Source organism: Lontra canadensis, unplaced genomic scaffold (genome assembly GCF_010015895.1).
Source record: "Lontra canadensis isolate GAN:19392208 unplaced genomic scaffold, GSC_riverotter_1.0 scaffold41, whole genome shotgun sequence".
Taxonomy (NCBI): Eukaryota; Metazoa; Chordata; class Mammalia; order Carnivora; family Mustelidae; genus Lontra; species Lontra canadensis.
The window spans coordinates 14648741-14673408 of NW_022631035.1; the positions used below are offsets into that span (position 1 = coordinate 14648741).

The following is a 24668-nucleotide window of genomic DNA, read 5'->3' on the forward strand; positions in this document are numbered from 1 at the left end:
AAGCCTCACAACAGACACAGAGCTGTCTCCTCACACCCAGAAATGTGAGGCTATTCATTTTAGCCTGCGGCCATCCGTCAAACCACTTTGGGGCTGGAAATGTCTAGGTGCCGAAGACTAGCCCTTCCGCAGGCCCCACTTCGAGGCCACTAGGAGTGGAGGCAAAAGAGGCTCATCTTTGGCAGGGGGGGGTTTTGTTCTGTAACATGACTTGCAGTGTCTCCTTACCCCTGGAACTAATACCCAAAGAGCAGGTAACCTAAGACCCAGATCTGTCCCCTCTCTGTCATCCTGGCTGGTGGCCAATGAGGCTGGGCAAGGGGGTGATTCCACCCTCCGTCTCCATGGTGCTTCCCAGCCTGCATGGGCACCTTCCCCCCTGCCGGTCCCTTAGGGGTGAGGCACCCTTCTCTGGCTCAGGCACTAAAAATGTCAGATTAAGGAAGTGCCCCTCCCTCTTCTCTAAAGCTGCTTTGAACCCTCAAATGCTCTCAATTTCCCTTCCCTCAGAAATTTTAGTACCAGTTTAAAAACGATCAATAAAATCCCTCTTCCTTTGGGCAGTCAAAGGGTTGAGGTAGAGGGAATGGATACCCACAGTGAGGCCGAGTGGGGAGGCCAGGTCACCTTTGTTTCCAGCCTTCCTCCTAACCCCTGCCCAGATCATCTTCTCTTTAGACCTCAAGTTCCCTTTTCTCAACACCATTATCAGCCTGTTTTCTTTCCTTCTGAGCTGCTTCACCTGTGGTCAGCTCATACTCCGGGCCCAAGCTGCTGCTTCTGTGGGGGCTGCGCAGCTGCCCCTGCAGACTCGTCCTGGGCAGGGGAGGGGGCCAGGCTGCCTGCTGCTCCCGATGCTCTCGGTGCTCCCAGTGCCGGGGAGGGCCGCACCTTCTGCATCAGGGCAGCCGCCTTGGAGAATCTGGTGGCCGCTGTGCACACTGCCAGGAAAGATGCACATAAACACAATTTCAGAAGTGTCACACGCGCACACACACACCCCAGCCGGGGAGTCCTGGGCTTGCATCTCCACCCCTACGTAAATCTTCCTCCAGGGAGGGGCAGGAGGCTGGGGAGGAAAAGCTGAGCGCCGCCTGCGAGCCCTGAGGGGCCCTGCGGGAGCCGAGGGAACGGACTCGGGGCTGGGGAAGCCTGCCACCTCCCCGGCCTCGCCCGCCGGGCACGGGGGCGCTGAGTTGTTCCGTTCCCTGGCGCGCGTGTGGGCCGTGCTCTGGAGCCACTAGTTCTATTCCTGCCACAGTGTGGGAACAAGCTATGTTTAGGGCTGTTTGGGAACAGCTTCCAGCCAGACGGCAGGCAGAGCCCGCCAGTCCCTGGGGCGAACGAGACCCGGGTCTCCGCAGAGATCCCTCCAGGAAGCCGCTGCCCCACGTGCACAGCACGGCCGAGCGCTACCCCCACCAGTGGGTGCCGGTCACCTGCCTCCTGGGCGCCTCCGACCTGTCGGGGGGTGGGGGGTGCTGGGGCCGCGGCCGCCGCCGGGCAGAGGGGCAGGGAGTAGGGAGCCAGGGGCGGGGGGCGCGGCTTCTGGCGCCAGCCCTGCTGCTCTCGCTTTGTTCCTTGGAACCAGGCACTTCGGATGCTCAGGCCTCTCCCTTGTGTTAAGTGGGGTTAGGGTGCGCCGAGATTCGCTTGTCTGAAGGATGGAAATCTCTGTCCCCGGAGGGAGTGCCCTCTCGCAGGCCACCGCGCCCGCCCGCAGGAACCGGGGGTTCCTACGGCCGCAAAAACCCGCCACAGAAACGCTTCAGGACGGCGGGCCTTGGAGCCTCCCGGGGCCCTTGTCTATGGGGTCGCAGGAGAAAGCGCTGAGGGGTGGTGGTCCCGCCGGACCCCTCGTGTAGCCTGGGGGCAGAGCACGCGGACGCCGGGCCTCGCAGCCTCGCGTGGCGTGACCGCGTGCCGGCCGCCGCTACCTTCTTGCCCCCGCGGCCGAGTGGGGGCGGCCTCTGGCGGCGGGAGGACTGAGCGGCGGGAGGGGGCGTGGGATCCCGGACGGGGCCGCCCCCGCGGGGTCTGTCAAACCGCAGGGCCCACGGAGCGCCGGGCCCGCACGAGGGCCAACCGGGGGAAACTGAGGCAGCGAAAGGCCCTGGAGCGCCCCAGTGATCCTTTCCCGCCGCAGGGGCGTCGCCGGGAGCGCCGTTCGTCCCGGGACCCCAGGCGTCTCAACCTGAACTCGTCGTCGCCCTGAGGCGTGTGATACACTCCCGCTCCGGGCCTTGCCTGGGTCCGGAGCGGGCCGACGGGGCTGCCGGCTTCTCGAGGCCGGCGAGCGCGGGGCCCGCGGGGACGGTGCGAGTGCCCGGAGCGCGGGGTCGGGGCGGGGGGCAGACAAAGGCAGGGGACGGAGAGCGAGGGAAAGACAAAGCACAGAGGGGGTCGGCGGCGGCGCCGGGGCCCCGGAGGCGGCTCCGGGCGCGGCGGAGCCAATGGGCGGGCGCGGGGCGGGGGCCGGCGGGGGCGGCGCCGCGATAAGGCGGTGGCGGCGGCGGCCGCTCGGGGACCACTGGCAGCGGCGGCAGCTCGCGCCCGCGCCCTCCTCGCACCCGAGGCGCCCCCCGGAGACAGACCCCCCCCGCCCCGCGGCCCAGGCCGGGGCCCCGGTGAGACCCGCGGGCGGGCCGGGGAGGGGGCCTGAATCCGTCTCGCAAACCCGGGTGCCGAGGTGGGGGTGCGGGCGCAAGGACCGACGCTCGCGGGGTCCCGACGCCCAGCGCCCCCGCCCGTCGCTCTCGCCCGGGACCCCGAGGCCAGCGGCCGCCCTCCCGGGCGGGCCTCCGAGCGAGGACGCAGCCGAATCCCTCTGGCTGCGTCCGCGGGGGTCCCGGGTTTGGGGTCCGGTCCTCGCGGGCCCGGGGGCGAGAAGCGGGGCGCGCGGGCGACGGGTGTGCGGGGCGGGGCGGGCGCGCAGCCCCGGGAGCGCTGTCCAGGGGCTGGGCCGGCCGAGCGGGGGGCACCGGCGGCCTCGGCAGCGTTGGGCCGGGGTCAGGCCGGGCCAGCGGATTCTCACCGAAGCCCCGCCCGGCCCGCCTGCCCCTGACCTCCCCTAGTCCAGGCGGGGTCCCGAGCCACAGGGCACCCACGGCGGCTGCGCGGCGCCCCCTCCCCCGGCCGCTCCCGGCTAACTCTGTTCTTCCCCCGACACATGGTTCCACTCAGGGATCTCTGTCCCTTGGGGAGCAGCGTGGGGGGCGGGCTGGCGAAAGGGGGAGGTGGGTGAGGGGCGGAAGTGGCAAGACCCAGAGCAACAGGAAATGACTTAGGGAAAGTCCCAACCGCAGCCCCCCAGCCCCCTGCCTGTAAACACTCCCACCCCACCCTGCAGGCTAGGGAAGGGCTTGTGGGGCCCGACCGACCGACTTCCCCTTGCAGAACCCAGCGGGTGCCGCGTCTCCACCTGGGGCCTCCATCACCCCCACCGAGCCATGTTCCAGGCTGCAGAAGCCGCCCAGGCCACCCCCTCTCATGTAGGTGATCAGCGGGGCGGGAGGGCTCCTCTCCTTCAGACGTCTGGCCTGGGGTGAAGGGGTGAGGGGCGGCAGGTTTGTCACCCTTTGCCCCGACCCTCCACCCCCATCCCGCCAAGTGCCTGGGTTCCGAGTTGGTTACCGCAGCCACGGTCTGGGGCATCCCTCCGACCTGGCCCTGACTGGCCTTCTCCCTTAGGAAGCCAAAGGCAGCGGTGCCGGCAGCACTGTCCAGCGCTCCAAGGTAGGGGCCCTGAGAGTGGAGTGTTGGGGGGGAAGAAGGACTGGGCATGGGTCAGGCCCCTCCCTGGCTGACTCTGTCCCCGCAACAGTCCTTCAGCCTTCGGGCCCAGGTGAAGGAGAGCTGTGCCGCCTGCCAGAAGACCGTGTACCCCATGGAGCGGCTGGTGGCCGACAAGCTCATTTTCCACAACTCTTGCTTCTGTTGCAAGCACTGTCACACCAAGCTGAGGTGCGCCCTTGCCCTGCCCCTGCCCTCGCCTGCCAGCCCTGACCTGACCTGACCACGGTTGTTCTGCTTCTGCAGCCTGGGCAGCTACGCCGCACTGCACGGGGAGTTTTACTGCAAACCCCACTTTCAGCAGCTGTTTAAGAGCAAAGGCAACTACGATGAGGGCTTCGGCCGGAAGCAGCATAAGGAGCTTTGGGCCCACAAGGAGGTGGACTCAGGCACCAAGACGGCCTGAGGCCCCTCTGCCATCCACTGTCTCTGTAGAAGAGGGCCTGGAGAGGGGCAGTGGGAAGGGTGGGAAAGAGATTGGACCTGGGCTTGGGTTGGGGGGCAGGGTGGGATGGGGATAAAGCCATCTTGCTCAGGCAGAGGGTTGGGGGGCAGGGCTCAGCTCCAGGGTTCCTTCATTCTCCCTGGGGCCAGGGTGGGGGGTCGTTTGGGAACCAGGATTGGGTTTTGCTCACCACCCTGCTTCTGACTTCTTTCAGTCTACCCCACCTCACCCCTGGCCCCCTGGGAGGCCCCCAGGCCCAGCTTCCCTTTCTAGGTGCCTTTTCTCCAGCAAGGAGTCACCATGCCCCCTCAGGGTCCCAAGCTCCCTCACTGCCACCTGGGGCCCTCTGGGGCCCCCATGTCTCCCCATCTACCTCTGCCCTTAGCCTGGTTCTGAGCCATGGAGACGGGAGGAAGGAGAGCCAGCGTGCCCTGGCTGGGCCTCACAGAATGCCCACGAGGGCCCTGGGGGTAGGGTGGGGAGGGGGAAGTGGATTATCCCCGCCCTCCCCTGATGGAAGAGGCGGGGCATGCCCAGTGGGGCTTGGGACCCATCTTGCACCATCGGAGTCAAGAAGCAGAAGCTAAAGCACCTGCCATGCTGAGAGCCACAGAGACTGGCTGGGGTCTGGCATGGGCCACGCTCCTCTCCTCTTGTCCCTCGTTGCTGCCGGTTCTGACTGTTGTGATCAACCCTGTTTTAAACATGTTTTAACAGATTCTGACTCTGTATTATGTGGCCTGATGGGGCAGTGGGTGGGGGTGGGGGCTTTGTGGCAGGAAGGATGCAGACTTATGCAGAAGTGACCGGGACATGGTCAGCCCAGAGCACTCCTGGCCTTGATTGGGGTGGGGGGTGGGGCTTGTGATGGGTGTGAAGGAAATGATGCCAGCCTGAGAAAAAGAGGGGGTGCTCTTTTTTTCAACAGCCAGGCCTCCGTGTTGTCATAACCAGAGTGGTTTTAGAACGGAAATTCCACTTTGCTTCTCAGCCTTGGGTCGGTTACAAGAGGGTCAGGACAGCTGGCTCAGTCGGTAGAGGATACAACTCTTGATCTCAGGGTTATGAGTTCGAGCCCTGCACCGAGTGTGGAACTTACTTTAAAAAGAAAAAAAAAGGGGCGCCTGGGTGGCTCAGTGGGTTAAGCCGCTGCCTTCGGCTGAGGTCATGATCTCGGAGTCTTGGGATCGAGCCCCACATCGGGCTCCCTGCTCAGCGGGGAGCCTGCTTCCTCCTCTCTCTCTGCCTGCCTCTCTGCCTGCTTGTGATCTCTCTATCAAATAAATAAATAAAATCTTTAAAAAAAAAAAAAAAAAAAAAAAAGAGGGTCAGGCCATCAGTAGGTGATGGGGCATGGCCTCACTGCCTTTCAGTATACTATAAGGCAGAACCCTTCTGCTGAGTCCTTGTCTGGAACCCCTTTGCCCTGGAAATCAGCAAAGGATGGTAGAAACCAGCAGATTCAGCAAGTACTGTTGAAAGTTCTCTAGCTCACTGTGTCCTTCCCCATCTGTCATCTTCCCCTTGCTTTTTCAAGCTCTGGAGTAGGACAGCCACAGTCACCATCTCAGGTAGTCCAAGGAGAAAACAGCTTATGTGCTACTCTGAGGGACAAGTTTACAGCAGGGCAAGCAAAGCCAACCTGGAGGCCCTGAGACACCCCTACCCTGAGCGGATTATATGCGGGAAGTCCGGGATGTCTGTCCCAGACCCATCTGTTCTGATTTCCCCAAACTGTCCGTGGGCTACATGAACTGGTGGAGCCAGAGGGCTGACTCCTGGGGGACAAGCTGCCACTGCACCCGATAGAAGACCGTAAGTTCCTAAGTGATGCCATGCCCATAGGTCAGGGTAGGGAGTCGGTACTCAAACTGGTGGCAGATGGGCCACTGTGCTGTGTGAAGTAGACGTCGCCCCTTGCAGCAGAGCTGCTTCTCAGCAGAGATGGCCCTGGGTCTTCAGCATGAGGGGCACCGAGAGGCTCATTCAAAGCTGGCCCAAATTCTGCACCAGAGGCCTCAGATGGGGACAAGTGCAGTCTCTCCTTGCTCTGAGCAAGGCCAGGGGAAGGTAACAGAGACCTGGCTCGTGGAGATGACTGAGCCCTGCCCTGCAGAACAAGGCTCAGGGGAGGACGTCCCTGCACTGAGAAGACTCCTAGATGCCATGAAGTTCTAGAACCCAGCCACTGGGGACACTTGGGTCAGGGGTGGCTGACAGTACCAGCCTGATCCTGACAGAAGCACCCTCAGCAGAGCTGAAAGTGGGGAGAGAAGGGAACCACCTCTGAGCTAGCAGAGGTATCAACCCAGTCATCCCTGCCTAGGACCCTGCTTGGAGTCATTTCAAGTTCTCTGCTGAGGGACCCAAGCTGGCTACCAGGCACCATACCTGCTCCTCCTGGGAAAACACCTACTCTCTCCACTCCCCACCTGGAAGCATTGCCACAGGACCCCTTGGGTATAAATGATCCCTTTTATTGTAAGTAATGCGCGACACTGGCCTGGCTTTGCACTGCAAGCCCTCGGTCGAGATATAGTCCAGTAACTATGGCTGCAGGTTCTTCTGCACGATCCACAATTCAGACACAGACACAGAGCTGAGGTGGGCAGGAGGGGCAGGAAGGCGGCGGAGTGTGGACTGTCCCCAGCCCTGGCCTCTCCACGTAGGTCTGGCCGAGGCTGACATAGCCCGTGGAATGCTGAGCAAATGGCAGCGCGGCCCTTCTCACAGCAAGCCTGGGGCTGCCAGGGGACTGCCTTTTAGAATCTTCGGGCCCAGGCTGTCCTAGGCCCACAACTTGTTATCTGGGTTATTTAATATAAAGACAATAAATTAAAATTAAGCAACAGCTTGGTCCTGAGGATGCTGAGCCAGCATGTCCACAGTTTTTGGCACACAAAAAAAAATCAGGGTCTTTCGTTTTTTTGGAGTGCAGCGTTTGTTGGCCTGTTTGCAAATTCACTTTGAAAACCCATTCCCTGTGAGGTAAGACCCCAGGAGGTGGGGCTCTGTGAGAGCCTGAAGCTGGGACACACAGAGTCGTCTTGTCGCATCCGCACCGTGCTGTTTCCTCTTGGGGAACAGGGACTGGGGACGGGGGTGTGGGCCCAAGAAGAGTGCTACAGCCATCAGGATGGAGTCGTGGAGAGGCCGAGCTGCCACGTGGCGGCTTTGGTCAAGTTGAGGGGCCAGTCCCCACCCTGGGCCAGGGCTGAGGTGGAGACAGGAGCACATGCTCACTGTCTTCAGAGGGCTGAGCTGGGGTGCCTGACAGAGGCCCCTGGGGGAAAAGGATGGAAACAGAGGGGCTCAGGCCCAGCTGGCACCGTGCAACACACATTCCTGCAAAACCAGCTGCTTTCATTTTCTCTTCTCTCTCTTGAGGCGTCCATCACCTGTAACAATCTAGAATTGATATATATAAAAACCATCAAATATGATCTGAGATATAAATTAACAAGTACAAGGCCTCACATTACATGATGTGAAAAGGCTAAAAACAGCGATAGAAACTACATTCATAAAAGTGCATCGTCAACATACAACGAAGGCTTTGGCTTGTTCTGGTGCCCATGGGGAAGTGGGCATGGCTGGCAATGAGCTGCCTGGTGCTAATCCCAAGCTCCCCAGAGAGGCCCATCCCTGGGCACTGGCGTTGTTATTGTTGTTGTTGTTGTTCCTTTAATGACAACTCCCAAGGAAACTGGGTGTTGGGAGGGAGGAGCTCTAGCAATAGGCACATTTTGGAGGGGAGGGGCCGGAAGAAAAGACCAGCGCCCAGGCTGAGGTAAATAAGGCCAACTCTAAGCTGCTTGGAGATACTGGCTCCCCGACCCCTGCTACCATTCCTCCTCTAAGAAGGGAAAGAGGTGAGACCTCACGGGGATGGGTGAGGCTGGCCAAGGAGGAACAGAGATGGTAGTTTGGGACAGAGTTGGTGACATCTTACGGGCTCTCCCTTCTACCAGGCAGAGAGGGCTCTGGCCTAGCAGGGTCACGACTCACAGACAGCCTGATCCGACTTCCCTGGCTATCCAGAAGAGCCTGCCCAGGGCTCAGGGCAGCCAGCTGGGTCAGATCCCCTCACCATGATGTCCATCTTCCTTTCTGCTCCAGTGGGGGAAAAGGTGCCAGGTCAGGAATACAAAGGCCATTACCTTCAGCTCTTTCCAATCCAGCCCAAGGCCCAAGCCCACAACAGGGATACTTAGAGCCCGAGGGCACACAGTCTCCAGTTTAGAAACTGGATACAGCATAAGAGTGACTCTAACTTGTAAAACAGAGACAATTGCATTGACAAAACTGGGTCTCCCCGCCCCCCCAAGTGGGGGCAGTTCCACAACTAAAGCCCCTGCTGGGGGAGGGGGGGTGTGGAGTCATGGGGGCAGGCAGGATGGGCTCCTCCTTCCCTGAATAAGGCAGCATAACATTTGCTTCATTCATCTTTGGTAAAGGACAGGGACTGGCGAAGCTGACCTGGGGGCTCCGGGGAGAGCACAGCCCCAGCCTCTGCCTTCCATTGGCTGTGGGATGCTGGGCTTTACCTCAGGCTTGGGTGGGCTTATCCAGCCCAGAGATGCCCTGGTGGTCTCCAGACATGGAGGAGAAACACAATAACACTCTGAATGAAAGTAACACTATTCAGACCCTCATGTCCGTCCTGGGCCCCCAGACCCGTGGGGCTTTGGTGCTGACTGCGGCATCAACACATAGCCCTGAGGGGAAGACCCTCAGCGCTTTGCACACTGTTCTGAGCCCCTTTCCCTCCACGTGGAGCTTAGGATGCCAGAGCTCTCAGGTCTGGCAGGCTGGGGGCTCCCAGTCCTTGAGGCTGCAGCCACCCCGCCGTGGCTCTGAGCCCCAGTGGTGGGAGGGGCGCAGACAAACGCTGGTTGGACTGGAGCTCCATGGTCCACAGCATTGCCTGGGAGAAGCAGCAACTTCGCGGAGCCCCTCGGTAGCCCCTTGCCCCGCAGCAGGGGCAGCTGGCAACAGTGTGCCTTGCGAGCTCAGTACACGAGCTGTGCAAAGTGGTGTGTGAGTAGCTCCTCAGCCGAAGGTCTCTGGCGGGCCTCCACAAATATGCGCCTCAGGAAGTCCCGGCCGTGCTCAGAGATGTGGGAGGGCAGCTGAGGATTGGTGGGCTGGGTGGCGATCTTGAAAATGGCAGCCATGGCTTCATACTCTGCCCAAGGTGGTTTCTCTGTCAGCATCTCTACCACAGTGCAGCCAAGGCTCCTGGAGAGAGAGAGAATCCCATGTCATCCCAGGCTCCCTGACCTGCCACCATCATGAAAGGAGGTACCTTTCTCAGAACACCCTGAGGCAGGACTGGGCAAGCTGAGGGTTGACACCTCTGTAGGGGTCCCCAAGGCCTCATCTACAAGGGCTTCATTGACCTACACCCACTTGGGTGAATCTTTAGATTGGGGAAGAGACCCCTTGGCATGGACAGAAAGAGCTCTGAGATAATCGTGTTAGTTTCCTATTGCCACTGTAACAAATTACCATGAGCATAAGACATAACAAAAATGTATTCTGGAGATCAGAAGTCTAGAGCTAGTCTCATTGGGCTAAAGTCAATGGGTCAGCAGGGCTTGTTCCTTCTGGAGGCTCTGCTTCTAGCGGCTGCCAGCACTCCTTGCTTCATGGCCCCTCCTTATACCACTCCAGTCTCTTGCTTCCACTGTCCCCTCTCTTGCTATCTACTCTCACCTGCTGCCTCCCTTTTGTAAGGACTCCAATTATCCTGAGCCACCCTAGATAATCCAGGATAAGCTCCCCATCTCAAAATCCTTAAATTAAGCATATCTGCAAAGGCCTTGCTGACACATAAGGAAACATTAACAGGGCGTGGATTACTACATGGGCATCTTTGGGGAACCATTACTCAGCCCACCACAATACCATTCTGAGGGGAAGAGATGCTCTCACAACTTCCAGGCCCTTTCAGAGGATGCACAAGAAGGAAGATAGATAGAAGATAGAGCAAACACAAGCCATCTGAATGCTAGGAAAGAAAGAATCCTGCTACAATTCAGAGACTGACCCAGGCCTTCAGACTGGTGCTGCTTCTGTTAGGAATTTAGCAAACACTAGGGATGTTTTCCATGGCCCAAGTTCTCATCAATAGCAGATAGGCGCTATTTGGGGTTAAAAGGCAACGCACTTGCCGTATGTGCTGGGGCGGGCACCAACGTTCCTGCACTCATGGAGCCTGCCTCCTGGCCTGGCTACTGAGAGGTGAGTCTCCTCTTCCTCCCACCACACCGCACAGCCCCCACAGCTCATTTCCAAGTTAGGGTCATGACAGCCCAGATGTGGAGAGGCCATCCCCACATGTCCTCAGCACTCACCACACATCTGCCTTCCTTCCGTAGCCCTCACCACTGATCACCTCGGGGCTCATCCAGTAGGGCGTGCCGGTGACCGAGCGCATGCCTGTGCCTGACATGCAGATGGTCTGCAGGCGCTTGCTGGCCCCGAAGTCCCCCAGCTTCACGTTCCCGGCAGAATCTCGGAGGATGTTGGCTCCTAAGGCATGAAAGGGCAGAGGCTACAACTCTGGGCCCTAGAGCATTTTCTACCATCCACCCTCTTCCCCTCCCCACCAGGTCACGGGGCTGCAGGCAAGGATGGAGACTACCATGAATGAGACATGACATGCACGGAGTGCCACTGGCTCCGCCCTATAGCACAAAAAGATCACCACCATGGCCGACATCTGCACAGCACTCTACAAGTGGCTTCCCCAATTACCCAATCAATCCATACCAACATCCCGAGGAAGCAATTAGGGTCTCACTTTTCAGAAAATTCAGAATGGTTAAGTGACCAAGTCTCAGACACCCCACAGCCCGTGCCTGCTCACCCTTGATGTCTCGGTGAACGATCATGTTGCTATGCAGGTAGGACATGCCCTCTAGGATCTGCCGGGTGTACTTGCGGGTCACACTCTCTGTCAGAGCTCCGTAGGCCTTCAGCTGGTCTTTCACTGAGCCCTGCAGCCACAGGAGTCAGAGGGAGTCAGCTCAGAAAAGGGTAGGGAGGGGGGCACGGCTATTTCCAGCCCCCAGCATTGCAACAAAGGAGTGATTCAGGCAATCCTGAGCGATGCCCCTGGCTTTGCTGGGGGGTAGCCAGGCAGAGTAACCAGAACGGTCCCCTTAAGCAACGTATGACCGAAATCCAGGAGGGAGGCCCCTCCGCTCCAGATACAGGCGGTCCTTACTGGACAGTGCAACCACCCTATAAGCCTCAGGTCAGGGTGGCCTCTTTTGTGGGTGTCCCACATGCATGGAGGAGCACGTACCCCCGGCATGTACTCCATGAAGATGGTCAGAGTCTTCTCGGCGCGGTCCCGCAGGCAGCCGTAGTACTGCACTATGCGCTCATGCTGCAGGTTCTTCAGCAGCTGGATCTCACACTCCAGAGCACTCACCTCCTAGAGGAGGGACCCGGGGGTTATCCTGGCTTGCAGGGTCCCGCTCCTGCCTGCCTGGAATCAGCTCCGGTTGCCCTAATAAGTGACCTCGGAGCGGTCTGTCTGCCTCCGGTGGGGTGGGAGAAAGGGTGTAGGTACTGAGTTAAGGTAACTGCGGCATTTGTTCACTGAGATTGGAGTGTAGGCCACACTCGAAGCTGAACTCCAAAGCTAAGCTCCTTCCTGGATGAGGGTTGAGAGGCCTCCCTTGGGGAGGGTGGGCAGGTACTGCTCTTTGTGGCGCTGGCCACTGCCTCTCAGAGCGGGTGGTTTGTTACTTTGGCATCAACTCAGCTCCTTATACCTAATCCCTCCCCCAGGGGGTCTGATGCTTCTTCGGACCACAGTCTCTTCGCCCCGTGGCCATGGCCAGGGTGGAGAGCAAGGGAACTTGAAGAATGATGGAGCTGTAGCTTTTTGAGCAGTTAATCTACACAGTGAGACAGGAATTTCTGTTAAGGGGGAAACTGGAAGCCAGACCATGGGGAAGGCAGTACCTTGCTTGTCTCAGGGCTGTCTGGATCAAACTGGACCTGTTTGGAAGCAAGTTCACGTCCTGTGTCCACATCATAGCACAGATAGACCCTGCCAAAGGCACCCTGGCCCAGGAGCTTCCCACGACGCCAATTGATGGGGGCACTAGGAGCTATAGGAGAATGGAAGGAAAGAGCATTAGCTCAGGTACATTACTTACTGAGATCTTCTGTTAGTCTCCAGAGGCTCTGTGTTGGGACCTCCGGCTCAAGACCCTGCTCACCCAGCACCCTCCCATCTCTCAGCCCAGAATCTCCACCCCCATCCGGAGTAGGCTCAGTGCCCTCCCTGATCAGTGGGACCACTGAGTCCGAGTCCTGAGAGACAGACGACTGGCTACCATCATGGTTAAACACTCCTCTGAATTGATCAGATACCTTTACTTCCTAAGTCCCTAAACATCTGAATATGGCAAAGACTGAGGAGTCCATTTAAACACAGAGAGACTAAAGACCAGAGAGGGGGAGTGGCATGCCACACCACAGCGGAGCGAGGCCTAAGGTCCAGGGGATCTGCCGCCGACCCACAGGCTCTTCCAGTGTGGTGAGGCTGGGCCACAGCAGCCTCCTGCTGAGCTGAACAGCCCCAGGGGACCTCTGGCCTCCTGCCCTGCCGCCTGTCTGAGCACCCCCTGGGCAGTCCCTTCTGGCCAGGACCCATTCCTCACACTTGGTCGGCACATTCCTCTCCTGCACGGAGAGGGCATTCTCGCTGTCCGCACTCCGCAGGCGCCCTCTGGGGTCCAGGTATTGCACTGCCAGACCCATGTTCTCGCCATTTGTGCTCAGGGAGCGGCTGGACGGCACCAGGGTAAAGAGGTTGCCTTGATGACGCCGTATTCGTGGAAACGTTCTTCTGCCTGAAGGGATGCAGGAGCCAGGGTAGAGCAAGTCAGACCCCTGGCCACGGGGCTAAATGTGCAAACCACATCATCCCATCTGCCCTTTTACTTTATCCATGACAGAATGGCTAATGTCCCAAGCACCCTGAGAATCAGGACAAAAGCAGGAAATTTTAGGAAGCAGCCACGGATGGTTCAGGAAGCTCTGGCCAAAGGGAAGGCACAGGGCTAACCCTCCGGCACCACATCACTCACAAGGCCAATCCACTGCTGCAGTTTGTCTTCCTAAGCCTAAACCTTTGCGGAAGCTCCATTCTATCTGCTGCCATGGGGCAGAAGAGGGCGCTGGAGAGCGAGCACCATGGGGCACACTAGGGATTCAGGCCAAGGACAGTGTTTCCAGGGGCAGCATCTTGGTTTCCAAATACCGCCCTTCCACCCATCTCCCCTCTGTCTCTAGTGCCTCAAGTGTGGCCACAGCTCCTCAGGAATAAAGAAAACATTTGGTCTGGAGGGCCTGGGCCCTGCCGCTGGCAGTGGATTTTGGAGGGCAAAGCTCTACCCATGTCCATTCTGAGGCAGCCAGCAGGGGGCAGGGTAGAGGCATTACTCACCCTCATTGTAGTCCTTGTGGTGCACAGACACGTGGTAGCGCCGGGGGTAGGTTCCACCTTTGACCCCTTTGTCATACAGCTGAGTTTCCCGATCTGAGTAAGACAGAGGAGATGAGGAATGGCTGGTTTGGGGCAACTCAGTGTGAGTGAGCCATTTAAGCCCCTATGTCACCTGAGACCTCAGAGCAGCAGGCCAGAGGAGAGTTAAAATACAGTTCTGGCTTCCCAACTTGGCTACTAAAAGCAGAATGGCTGCTGTTTCAACCAGATACCCCGTGGTGCTCTTCCAGGATCTGGGGAACTCACCCGAGAACTCCTGTCTGTTGTCTGGGAAGCTCTGGGCTCGGGACATTCTTGATTTGCGGAAGGATGGGCTGGAAAAAAACAAAACAAAATCACAATGTAGACTTCAGCCTACTTCAAAAAGCTTCCCATGAGGGCAGAAGACAGGATCTCCAGATAGATTCTCTTTTCTGACTCCCTCCCGCATCATTACATGGGATAGAAAAACCAGAAAACAAAATATCCAGACTGCCTAGCTTATCACAATGCCTGCTTGGTGTGTAATCTTTCCTCACAGTTTGGGAGGGAAACAGAGTTTGAGAGAAACAGCCCTTTTCTGAGTTCGGCCTACTGCTTTCTCTTTAAGAGTCTGAGGTCCAAATCTGACAGGACCTGGAAGAATCAATTCATCCAGCCCTCGAAAACTCCACCTTGGAATCTGGCGCACCACTTTGCCTTCTCGCTTTTTCCTCCCACCTTGGTAACAGGGGATGAGTTGCAAAACATCTCTTGCCCAAGGCAGTAATAAAAATAACACCACCAAATATCTTCCTTTCAGACTAAGCACCACCCCACTTTAGAGATAGGGAAACTGAGGAATGGAGAGGTTAAGGGAAGCTATTTGACTTATATTTGATGGGGAGCTGGGGTCTATGTGGCTCCAGATCCTGTAAGGAGGAGAGGAAAGCCCTATGCTCAAGTGAGGCCAGGCCTCAAAGGAGTAAGTCCAGGTCACTGGGTTTTACTCCCAAGGAAATGAAAACAGCATTGGAGGGACGGAGGCAAAACCCAAGGATCAAGCGGGTACACTCAGCTATCTTTCCTAGAATTTACTGGAATGGTCCTCTACCTTCCATGTGAGACTGCCTTTTGAGAGGGCCCCGGGTCAGAAACGGTCAAGGCAATGACATGGGGGCTGCCTCCTACTTCACAACTATTAGACCTTCCACGGTCTTGTTCTGCGGCCCACCGCACCTCCCAGCCCTGCTTGGCCATAAAGCTTAGGAGATAATCCAAAATCGGAGTCGGTCCCTATCCTGGCAGTCTTCGGTTTGTGGAAGCAGCTCCTGGCACTTTTACCTGGGCCTCCTTGCTCCCCTGGGTGAAGAGCAAGCCCCAAGCAATGCTATGAACTGGGCACCAACAAGTAACTATGACTGTACTCTATGACGTCTAGAGGGAAGACAGTGTTCATCGGTTTGCAGATCTGTTAGGAAAGACAAAGTACAAATTTGGCCAGTACCCATGTGAACAATTTACCAGTTACACAAAGGAAAAAAAAAAACCCCAAACTTGGTCCAGCCCTAAGCCCAGCCAGCCATGATCAAATATGCTATTGGGCATAACAAGGTCAAGGTGAGAGACTGGCTGGATCAGTGCCAAAGCCAACTCTAAACATACCCCCGCTGATGGTAAACCGGCTCTACAGAACCATTTGGTATGTAAAAGACAGCACTTGTTCCCTCCTAAAGTGTGAGAACAAGATTACACACCAAGCAGATACTGTGGTAAGCTAGGCAGTCTGGATATTTCGTTTTCTGGTTTTTCTCTCCCAGTTTCTTACTCCATCAGAAACACTTGGAGGGAAAAAAAAAAAAAAAAAGAAAAAAAGAAAGTAAACACACAGGTAAGAATTCAATATTTGCCCCAAAACATTGAAGGTTCACTACTTCTCAGGCCAGATCACAGCAATGAGGCCAAGGGCACAAGAGCAGCATGTATTACACAGAAACTAAAAACAAGTAAAGCGCTTGGGATAACAGAGCAAACATTTAATGCATGTGACTTGCTCTTTTGAGCTACTGTTACACTCACCTAATTACACAAACATAACATTCTCACGGTACTTGAAAAATTAAGGAGAAGGCTAGGCATCCCATAAAGAGGTTTCTTCCCCAGAAGCATGATGTTTTAACCGTGGACCTGCAGATTGCCATCTAGATCAGAGACATACTAGCTAACTCTGTTTCCTCAGCCCATCAGTCCCAAACATGCCTATGCACTAGCCCCCAAAGCAGTCACAGTCCCATACCTGTCTGCTGACCTGTCCAAGGATTGGCAGCTTCCTGACAAGGAATTTTCAGCACTGCTCAGGGGATCCAGTATCTGCAAGGCAAGTCACACAATAAAACCCCAGCCCCAGCTCCAGTCCCAGCTAGGTAACTCAGGGCCCACTGACCTAGCCAAGGCCAGCAAATAGTCCTTTTTGTCAAAATATGAAAGTACCCTTTCTCTGCCTGTGCAGTGGGAAGAATGGTTAGGAAGGTACCATTCTCCCCTGTAGTTTGAAAGGCAACTTCCCAGGAGGGAGAAAAATGCCTGGCCAGCATCCCAAGGAGCTCTGCCAAAAGAGCAAAGCAGAGACGGTACTTCTCGTGTTGGCATTTTGTTGGCTCATGAACACTGGGAGCCCAGCACGGAAGCTGGTACTACCCCACGGAGGCTTCCATGGCATATGGGTGGGACTGTAATGTTTCTGTTTACACTTCATAATTTTAAAATTTACAGAGGCAAGTATTACCCTTGTTTCATAGACAGGCCACTGCAGGTCTAGGAAGGTTAGGAGAATTGTTTCAAGTCACGAAACTAGCATTATGCAGCTGATACAGATGAAAAATGTTCCTGGTTCTCAAAAGGAGGCAGTAAGTATCTACGTAAGTTAAAATGTTTCTCTAGCCCTTGGTCAATGAGGTGACAAAAAGCCTTCAGGTTAGCTTTGTCTCCAACTCATGTCCCTTCATTTTGCCTGGGTGGATTCCTTATCAGAGTATTCATGGTCTGAGATCCAAAGTTAAACATTACAGAGGGAAGCAAAAATCAGAATTATGAGAATTCACTAACAACATTCATAAAATTAGTTTCCAACTCAAATTACCCCTTCCTATTTAATACTAGGGTTCATCTTGCCCATAATTTAAAAGTGAGACCAGTTAACAGAAGAATGTGCAAATACAGTAACATGAAAGGCATGTTAGGAAGGAGGAAGAACACCAAAGATTCAAGAGAGGCCTTTGGAAAATCCACTGAATCCTATGAAGCCTTCTGTAAAAAAGGGCCCTCTTTTTAACAGTGTCGCAGCAGTCAAAGGGGAAGTAAAGGAGGTTACATTGTGCCAGCAAAATTTTTGTTAGAAAAATTAAGCCAAAAAACTTAACATGAATCATGCTTTTGTTCATTCTAAGAATTAGCAAACAGATGCAACTACTACCTTAATCTGATGAAAGAAAAAACAAAATAAACCTATCTTAGTTTCACTTTTCAAGAAAGTCCCAGTTGAATATTCTTTCACTATACTACACTGTTTTGGTCTCTGTTAAGTGGATTTATCTTGAATTGCTGGTTACCAGGAACAATTCACTTTAGCTAAGGGGAAGGACCGAGGCATTTCTTCTTTGGCCTCTGTCTAAAAATCTGTCCTCACTAGGAGTCCAATACTTCCATACCTTCCAAGGGTAGCCAGGTAAAGCAAAGATGTAAAGGGACCAGGATATAGGTCCATGGGGAAGGACAGAGACAAAAGCAATGAACTCATTCACAATCTCAGATTTTACACCCAAGTCACCTCTAACACAGCTGATGGCCAGAAGTGCTCTGGCTAGAGAAAACAGAAAGGATGGTCAGTAAAATACCCAATAAGGGAATCCTTAACTAAAAGCACCCCAGGTCACTGCTCTAAACATAAATTTATCTGGAAAGCAGGAATTACAGAAATAAAAGCAGCAGTGTAAAGGGCTTCTCACAGTCTATGTACTTTGGATAATGCTTTATAGAAGTTAGCTATCACTGGGAAAGAAAAGTTTTAAGAATGAGTTTTAGGGGAAAGAAAAGTTATAAGCATCAGTTCTCTGTAAACCCCCTCATGTGGTGGTGCTGGCCCTTGTATTGGATGCTTTTCTCTTAAGAAATTTACCTTTCCCAGACCAAATCCTAAACATTTTTAAGAGCGGATCTTTCTCTTATGCAATCAAAGCAAGCTTATCGAAAAGACTTCACAATGAAGCCCAAGATCTCACTCTTGCTGAGTTCACAAAGCCAAAATGCCATTTTCATCAAGTGAGCCACTAGTTAAAAAGTTAGCCCTTAAAATGGGTGAGCCATTGGGGTGGGCATACCCTAAGGGTGGCTGCCACAGTGAGTCACAGTCTTGTATAAACCCCTCCCCTAAAGTAAGGGTAGAACTGATTGTTTCTAGTCAAGACTACAGCAAAGAGGGTGACATATTCACTCCCATGATTACGTTACAGTTGACGGCTCCATCTTTATTACAGACCGAAGTAAGAGATTCTCCTCTGGCCTTGAAAAAGCTGCCACATTGTGAGAGAGCCATGTAGCAAGGAACTGAAAGTGGCTTCTAGGAGCTCAGAGTGGCCCCTGGCCAACAGATAGCAAGAAGAAGTAACCCTGAATGGAGGACCCCGTTAAATCATGCCTAGGTTCCTTATCCAAGGAAATTATAAAATAATAACTGTATGGTGTTTTTAAACTGCTAAGTTTGTGGTAGTCTGTTGTGTAAGAACAGACGACTAACACAGCTACCATCATAAAAACTCACCCAAAGTAAGCATTTCTATAGTGTAATTTGGATATGGTACACCCCCCACCTCTCATCAAGAAATAGTAAAACTAAAACATGGCTGACGAACAGCAAAATCTGTCCGTTTAGGATTGGCCATAGGTTAAACTCTGCTGCTTTCACAGGCAGTTGTAAGGAAGTGTTGCAATAGCAGAGTGGGGTTCTGCAGGAAGCCCACTGAGGGCAGCTCAGCAGAGGAAATATCTGTCAAATGCTCATCCAACACCAAGGTGGCTGGTAGTTTACACACTGTTCGCGGTAGGATTGAACAGTTGGCCCCTAAAAAGAATCATCCGTATCTGGGAAGGCCTAGTTTACAAAGGAGCTACTGGATGGGGTTCAGATCTCTCAGTTCTGTCCATTCCCACGGAGAAGCCCCATTACAACCTTGGTTGGACACATGCCAAGGCGCACCCCGAGCCCTATACTCACACACTGCTCGCTGGTCTCCGGGATGAACTCCCCCTCACTGTTGATGCTGGTGTAGGATCCCTGCCGGGCAATGCGTTGCTGTCGCTCAGGCACGTAGCCAGGGGGAGGCGAGCTTCGGCCAGGGTTCTGGGAGCCTAGAGCACAGAAACAAGACCTTTGACAACAGAGCCCAGAATGTGTGGCGGAGAGCAGCAGAGAGGGGGGTGAGGTCAGACCAAACACCTGGTGCAGAGGCTGGTACCAGGTAGGAACTCGGCAGAATTCCATTTATTTCCTTCACTCTATGAGGCAGATAGAAATGGGTTAGACTCAAGATCCATTCTACTGGGGCACCTGGGTGGCTCAGTCATTAAGCATTAAGCATCTGCCTTCAGCTCAGGTCATAATCCCAGGATCCTGGGACTGAGCCCCGAGTCAGCAGGGAGCTTGCTTCTCCCTCTCCCACTCCCCCTGCTTGTGTTCCCTCTCTTGCTATCTCTCTGTCAAATAAATGAAATCTTAAAAAGAAAAAAAAAGATCCATTCTAACTTTCTAGTATGCCTTCCTGTATTTCAGAAGTTAATCAGCTAAAAGCTATTATTCCTAAGACCCCCTAAGGTCCAGCCAATCAGATGTGCTTGGGTGAGATTTAGTTGGCTGCCTGCGGCTCCCACTGCTCCTGGGCACAGTCGCAGAAGCCCTGGTTTGTAAGCGACGGCGTTAGCAGAGGTCCCGCAGCTGGAGTCCAGTTTTCCTGACATCAAGACACAGATGCAGTCCTTCCTATGTACGCGCTGCGGACCAGAGCAGAGGGGCACAGTGCTTCTGAATCTGGTAGCTTCCTGGTTACAGAAGAGGGAGGAGCCCTGTGGCTTCTTAACCTAGAATCTGTTTCTTTCTCTACAATCACTTTGTAAACCAGGATGTGCGCTAAGTTTCTTCTTCCCAAAACTAGTTAGAATGGATTCTACCCTGTGCACCTGAACCCTGACCAATACACTCTGGAGTGAAAAGGTATTACACATTTGACAGAGAATGAACCAAAAGTATCTCTTGTAAGAGACTGATTAGAGAGGAAGAAAAACTTACTTACTGATGAAGTCCCAGACAGTGGTCCAAAGGATCCCCAGACAGGATGAACTGCCCTCAGTCTGTTACAGGGATTCTCTAGGTGAAGCCTCCCTGGGATAAAATATCCAAGACCCTGGACACCCATTCTCTCCTTTACCAGTTGCCACCGAACTCTCCCCTGGTTTTACAGGTAGGATGGGACTGGCTTGCATGAGGCCAGACCTACAGACCCAGGAGGGGCTGGGGGAAAATAGCAAAGGTTTTCTGAGCTTTTATTTCCAGCCAGAGACTTTCACTTTTTCCAGTACACACCGCTGCCTGCAGAGAGCCAGCCTTGCTATCTGATGGGCAGTGGGCCAGGGGCTATTGTGCACAGGCCCACAGCTTGGGGCAGGAAAGGGAAGTCTCCCCAAACCAATGGCTATCAGAGGAAGCAAATGGAAAAACCAGGAGTTGGCAGAACTGCTCCAGAGCATTTTCAGTTTTGTTTTTATCTTCAATTCAGAAATTGGGGGCTAATGAGACACACAACAGCCGTCAAGAAGAAATGAGACAGGGACCTTAACGGGTCAGGATGCCGGGCTGCGAGACTCACCGATGCACCCATTATTAACAAAGACATGTTGTAACATATTAACAAAGACAGCAGTGGAATAGATAGTACAACCACAGTACTATGCAGGACAACTCACTCTAGGCCTTGGAAGGCAGGTGTGGTGGGGATGGCAAGGTCTCTGGGATGCCCTTCCCTAGCATTCCAGACGGATCTTGCTCTGTTCTCATGAGGCTGTTTGTGTCAAGGGGGCCCCATCAGCAGCAGCTGAAGCAACAAAGCAGAGTCATCGTCCTGTGTGCAGAGCAGCCCACAGCTCTGCACCAAGGTGTTCTACACAGAAGGAGAAAGCCAGGGCTTGAAGCTGCTGACCAGCTGTAGTTCTCCCAGGGCACGCCAGCCCTCACTGGCTCCTTAACCCATAGTGCAAAGTCCGAGCTAAACTCTCACGGAAAGCTGAAAGACTGGCTCTCCGATTCTAGCCCTTCCATAGGAGACTCGGTCGGGAAGCTGATGCAGTCAGGAAGTTCCCTCCGCAGGGAGTTTTAGGGTTTGGGGTCAGTGTTAACGTGCAGGACATTGCAAGTACAAAGAGAGCTGTTTTGGCCATCAACTATTTTCTCGAAATCCTGCTGTCTCTTGCTGGGCAGATGAGACTGGGGGAGGAATCAACTCTGGGAAATCCTGAGCAGTATTTTTCGGTGTGCTCCCACTGGACCAGGCTGTGCAGAACAGAGCTTCTCAACATTTCATCCCATAAGACCCTGAGAACATCCTGGATGTTTCAACTTCCAAAATTCCCATCTGATTTTGAAGTTGCCACCACTACTAAATAGTTTCTGGTCTCATCCGGCATCACAGAAGAGTTTAAGGCAAGGAGGAAAACCCGGTGGAGGTGAAAGAAGCTGACCTGTGTGATGGGGGGCTCCGCTCTTCAAACTGCACCAGGGCAGGAGGTCTGCGCCGCGCACGGCTCTGTAACCAGCTGCTGCCAGAGGCTCCCTGCAAGTCACTTTTCTTTTCTTTTCTTTTTTAAAGATTTTATTTATTTATTTGACAGAGATCACAAGTAGGCAGAGAGGCAGGCAGAGAGAGAGAGAGAAAAGAGGAAGCAGGCTCCCTGCTAAGCAGAGAGCCCAATGCGGGGCTCGATCCCAGGACTCTGGGATCATGACCTGAGCCGAAGGCAGAGGCTTTAACCCACTGAGCCACCCAGGTGCCCCTCACCTCATCTTTTCAACACTCTCTCCTCCTCTGCCTGAATTTTTTCCTCCTCCTCCCCTCCCCGTTACCAAGGCATCAGGCACCCTCTACCTGCACTCCCCATGTCACCTGCAGGAGTCACCTTGGCACCTGCGTCATTCCCCTTTTCAGCTGACTCTGAGCCTCCCTTCTTCGGTGAGCATGCTCAGATCTCTAATTTATAGCCTTGACCTTCCTTCTTGCCTCTCCTGTAAGCCACTAACCGACCTCTGTTTCTGTTTCTCTTTCACAGCCAAACTCCTTGAAAGAACTGATGGCCTCCACTCCCCCGCTGCCCTTTTTTTAGGGGCTGCAATCTGGCTTGCTTCACTGTGGGACTGCGGTGGCATGACAAGGAGCAAGATGGAGTAGGACCAGAGACAAAGGCACTTAAGGAGATGCATTAGACCCAGTGGAAGTCAGAATGTGGCAGGGACAAGTCCTGTATTTAAGGCTTGGCTGCGTGGCTTAAGGGCACCACTCAACATATTATGGAAAAAAATGGTGCTTGAGCTCAGCTTCAAAGGTGGGCAGAATTTCTACAGGCAAAGATATAAGGAAGTGCATTGTCACCTAGGGAAATTCCACCTGCCTTGTCTGAAGGGGTCTTTTGGGTTAACTCATTACCTAGTTGTTGTTTTTGTTTGTTGCTTGTTTTTGTCTTTCAGCATGAACTAGTTTAATAGACTAATTGGTTTGAAAAAAAAATTAAATTCAAGGTATGTATATTATGATGGGGCAAACAAAATACAAACATGACAGCTGGTTTCGAACAGTTAAAACCTGTCATATGAAAGATGTTATTTTTATATCTGTGTTGCTCAAGAGAGCAGTACCAGAGTCACTGGGTAAAGTGAGGGAAGGCAGATTTTCAATTCAGTATAAGGAAGAAGTTCAAAGAAATAGCACGGATTGGGCTACCCTGCACTTTCCCATCACTGAAAATGGTGCCGTGGGGGCTGAATGACCCTCATGTTGCCATTTCTCACTAAATACTCATAGGCTTCTTCATGCTGGGGGAGGGAGGAAGGCAAAGGCCCCTTGCTCTTGCTGCTTGGGGGTTGAATCGCTAAGGCTTCTCTTTTAACCCCGTTTCTACTGCAAGGACTTCTCATGCCTGATACTTAAAAAACTGACTCTCCCCTCTTCCTGTTTTCTTCTACTTCCACAAGGCCTTACACTGCCCAGCACAGCAAGCACTCAGACAACTGTGGATGAAAACAACAAGTTGTGTCTCTTACCCTTTCCAGCCTGGCTGGTACCATGTAAGGCCTCCTCCCACCCTCTCCTGTTTCTCTGTTCACTACTATTCTGTGTCCTTTGCAGGTTCATCCTCCTCTAGTTGGCCACTAAGTGTCCTGGGTTCCTAAGGCTCAGCTCTCGGCTTCTTCTTACTCTGCAGTCTTTGCCTAGGGCCTCTCATCTGGACCTGTGGCTTCACCTGGACAATTTCTGATTTTTTTTTCTCATCCTGATTTCCTCTCCTTTGAGGTAGAGACCTATATATCTACCTGTTCATTTGATAGTTCCTCTTAGCTGTCTCAAAGCCACCTCCAATTCAACTGATCTAAAACATCAGGTCTGCCTCTTCTCAGCATGGGAAACCAGGCTCTCATCTCTCGTTACTGTCTTAGTGAAAGGCAGGGCCATTTATCCAGATCCATAAACCAGTAACTTAACTTCCTGCTCTTGCAACATTCACAAAGTCAATCCAATACCACAGTGGTTCTTAAACCTCTTAAAACCCTTTTATACTTTAAAAATCAAGAACAGGGGCGCCTGGGTGGCTCAGTGGGTTAAGCCTCTGCCTTCGGCTCAGGTCATGACTCAGGGTCCTGGGATCAAGCACCACTCTGCTCAGTGGAGAACCTGCTTCCCCCTTCTCTGCCTACTTGTGATCTCTCTCTCTCTGTCAAATAAATAATTTAAAAATTTAAAAAAAAAATCAAGAACATTCAAGAGCTTTTATTAGTGGGTTATTCAACTAATATTCGCTATATTAGAAATTAAAGCTCAGGTGCGCCTGTGTGGCTCAGTGGGTTAAAGCCTCTGACTTTGGCTCAGGTCAATGATCTCAGGGTCCTGGGATCGAGCCCCGCATCGGGCTCTCTGCTCAGCAGGGAGCCTGCTACCCCCCCCCCCTCTGCCTGCCTCTCTGCCTACTTGTGATCTCTGTCTGTCAAATAAATAAATAAAATCTTAAAAAAAAAAACAAAGAAATTAAAGCTCAAACATTTTGAAAACACACTAAGACACAAGCACACATTCCATTAGCCATCAGAGCAATGACATCACCTCAGTCGGGTGACCTATGGAAAACTCCACTCATACTCATGAGAGAATGGAGTAAAGAGGCAAATCATAGACTTCCTGAAATGATCTCAGGGACCGCCCCCACCCCAAGTTCCCAGACCACACTTTGAGAACCAAGCAACACCATGTTCTGTTGGCTTTACCTTCTCAATGTCTCAAATCCATCTGTGCCTTCCTCTCTCCACTGCTGTCACTAGCCTAATCCAAACTTCTGTCTTCTTCGCCTGGACCAGACTACATTAGCTTAACACGGTCCCCTCTGCTCTGTTCTGGCTCCCCTGGCAATCTGTTCTCCACACTGTGTCTAATCCGAGTATGTCATACCACCTATTCCTGTTCACCTTAAAAGCCAGAGAGTGGATTTTTACTGCTTTCAACATTAAGGACCAAAAATCTTCATCATGGACCACAAGCTTCTGCCTCCCTCCCCAGCCTCAGTCCATTCCTCTGCCTCGTTGTTCTTGGGGCCTCCACATGTGTAGCTCTCCCTGCCTGGCACTCTCTTCCCTAC

The 24668-nt window shown here is 53.6% G+C and overlaps 2 protein-coding genes across 3 annotated transcripts in view; one reads left to right on the top strand and one right to left on the bottom strand.

Moving 5' to 3' along the window:
• Positions 1-2521: 2521 nt before the first annotated feature.
• Positions 2522-4226, top strand: LIMD2 (LIM domain containing 2). Its single transcript, XM_032870872.1, has 5 exons — positions 2522-2627; positions 3397-3491; positions 3691-3735; positions 3824-3963; positions 4039-4226. Exons 2-5 carry the CDS (start codon positions 3450-3452, stop codon positions 4196-4198), a joined length of 387 nt encoding a protein of 128 aa, XP_032726763.1. The 5' UTR covers positions 2522-2627; positions 3397-3449; the 3' UTR covers positions 4199-4226.
• A 2467-nt stretch (positions 4227-6693) lies between these two features.
• The window catches only part of MAP3K3 (mitogen-activated protein kinase kinase kinase 3), a 60847-nt gene continuing 42872 nt past the window's right edge, over positions 6694-24668 (bottom strand). For both annotated transcript variants that reach the window (XM_032870873.1, XM_032870874.1), the window contains 10 exons: positions 19000-19133; positions 16027-16100; positions 14019-14086; positions 13713-13805; positions 12925-13116; positions 12221-12369; positions 11553-11684; positions 11112-11241; positions 10597-10774; positions 6694-9478 (listed from right to left, as the gene is read on the bottom strand). In XM_032870873.1, coding sequence (XP_032726764.1) covers positions 9250-9478; positions 10597-10774; positions 11112-11241; positions 11553-11684; positions 12221-12369; positions 12925-13116; positions 13713-13805; positions 14019-14086; positions 16027-16100; positions 19000-19133 — 1379 coding nt within the window. In that variant the 3' untranslated portion in view covers positions 6694-9249. The remainder of the gene's footprint in view (positions 9479-10596; positions 10775-11111; positions 11242-11552; positions 11685-12220; positions 12370-12924; positions 13117-13712; positions 13806-14018; positions 14087-16026; positions 16101-18999; positions 19134-24668) is intronic.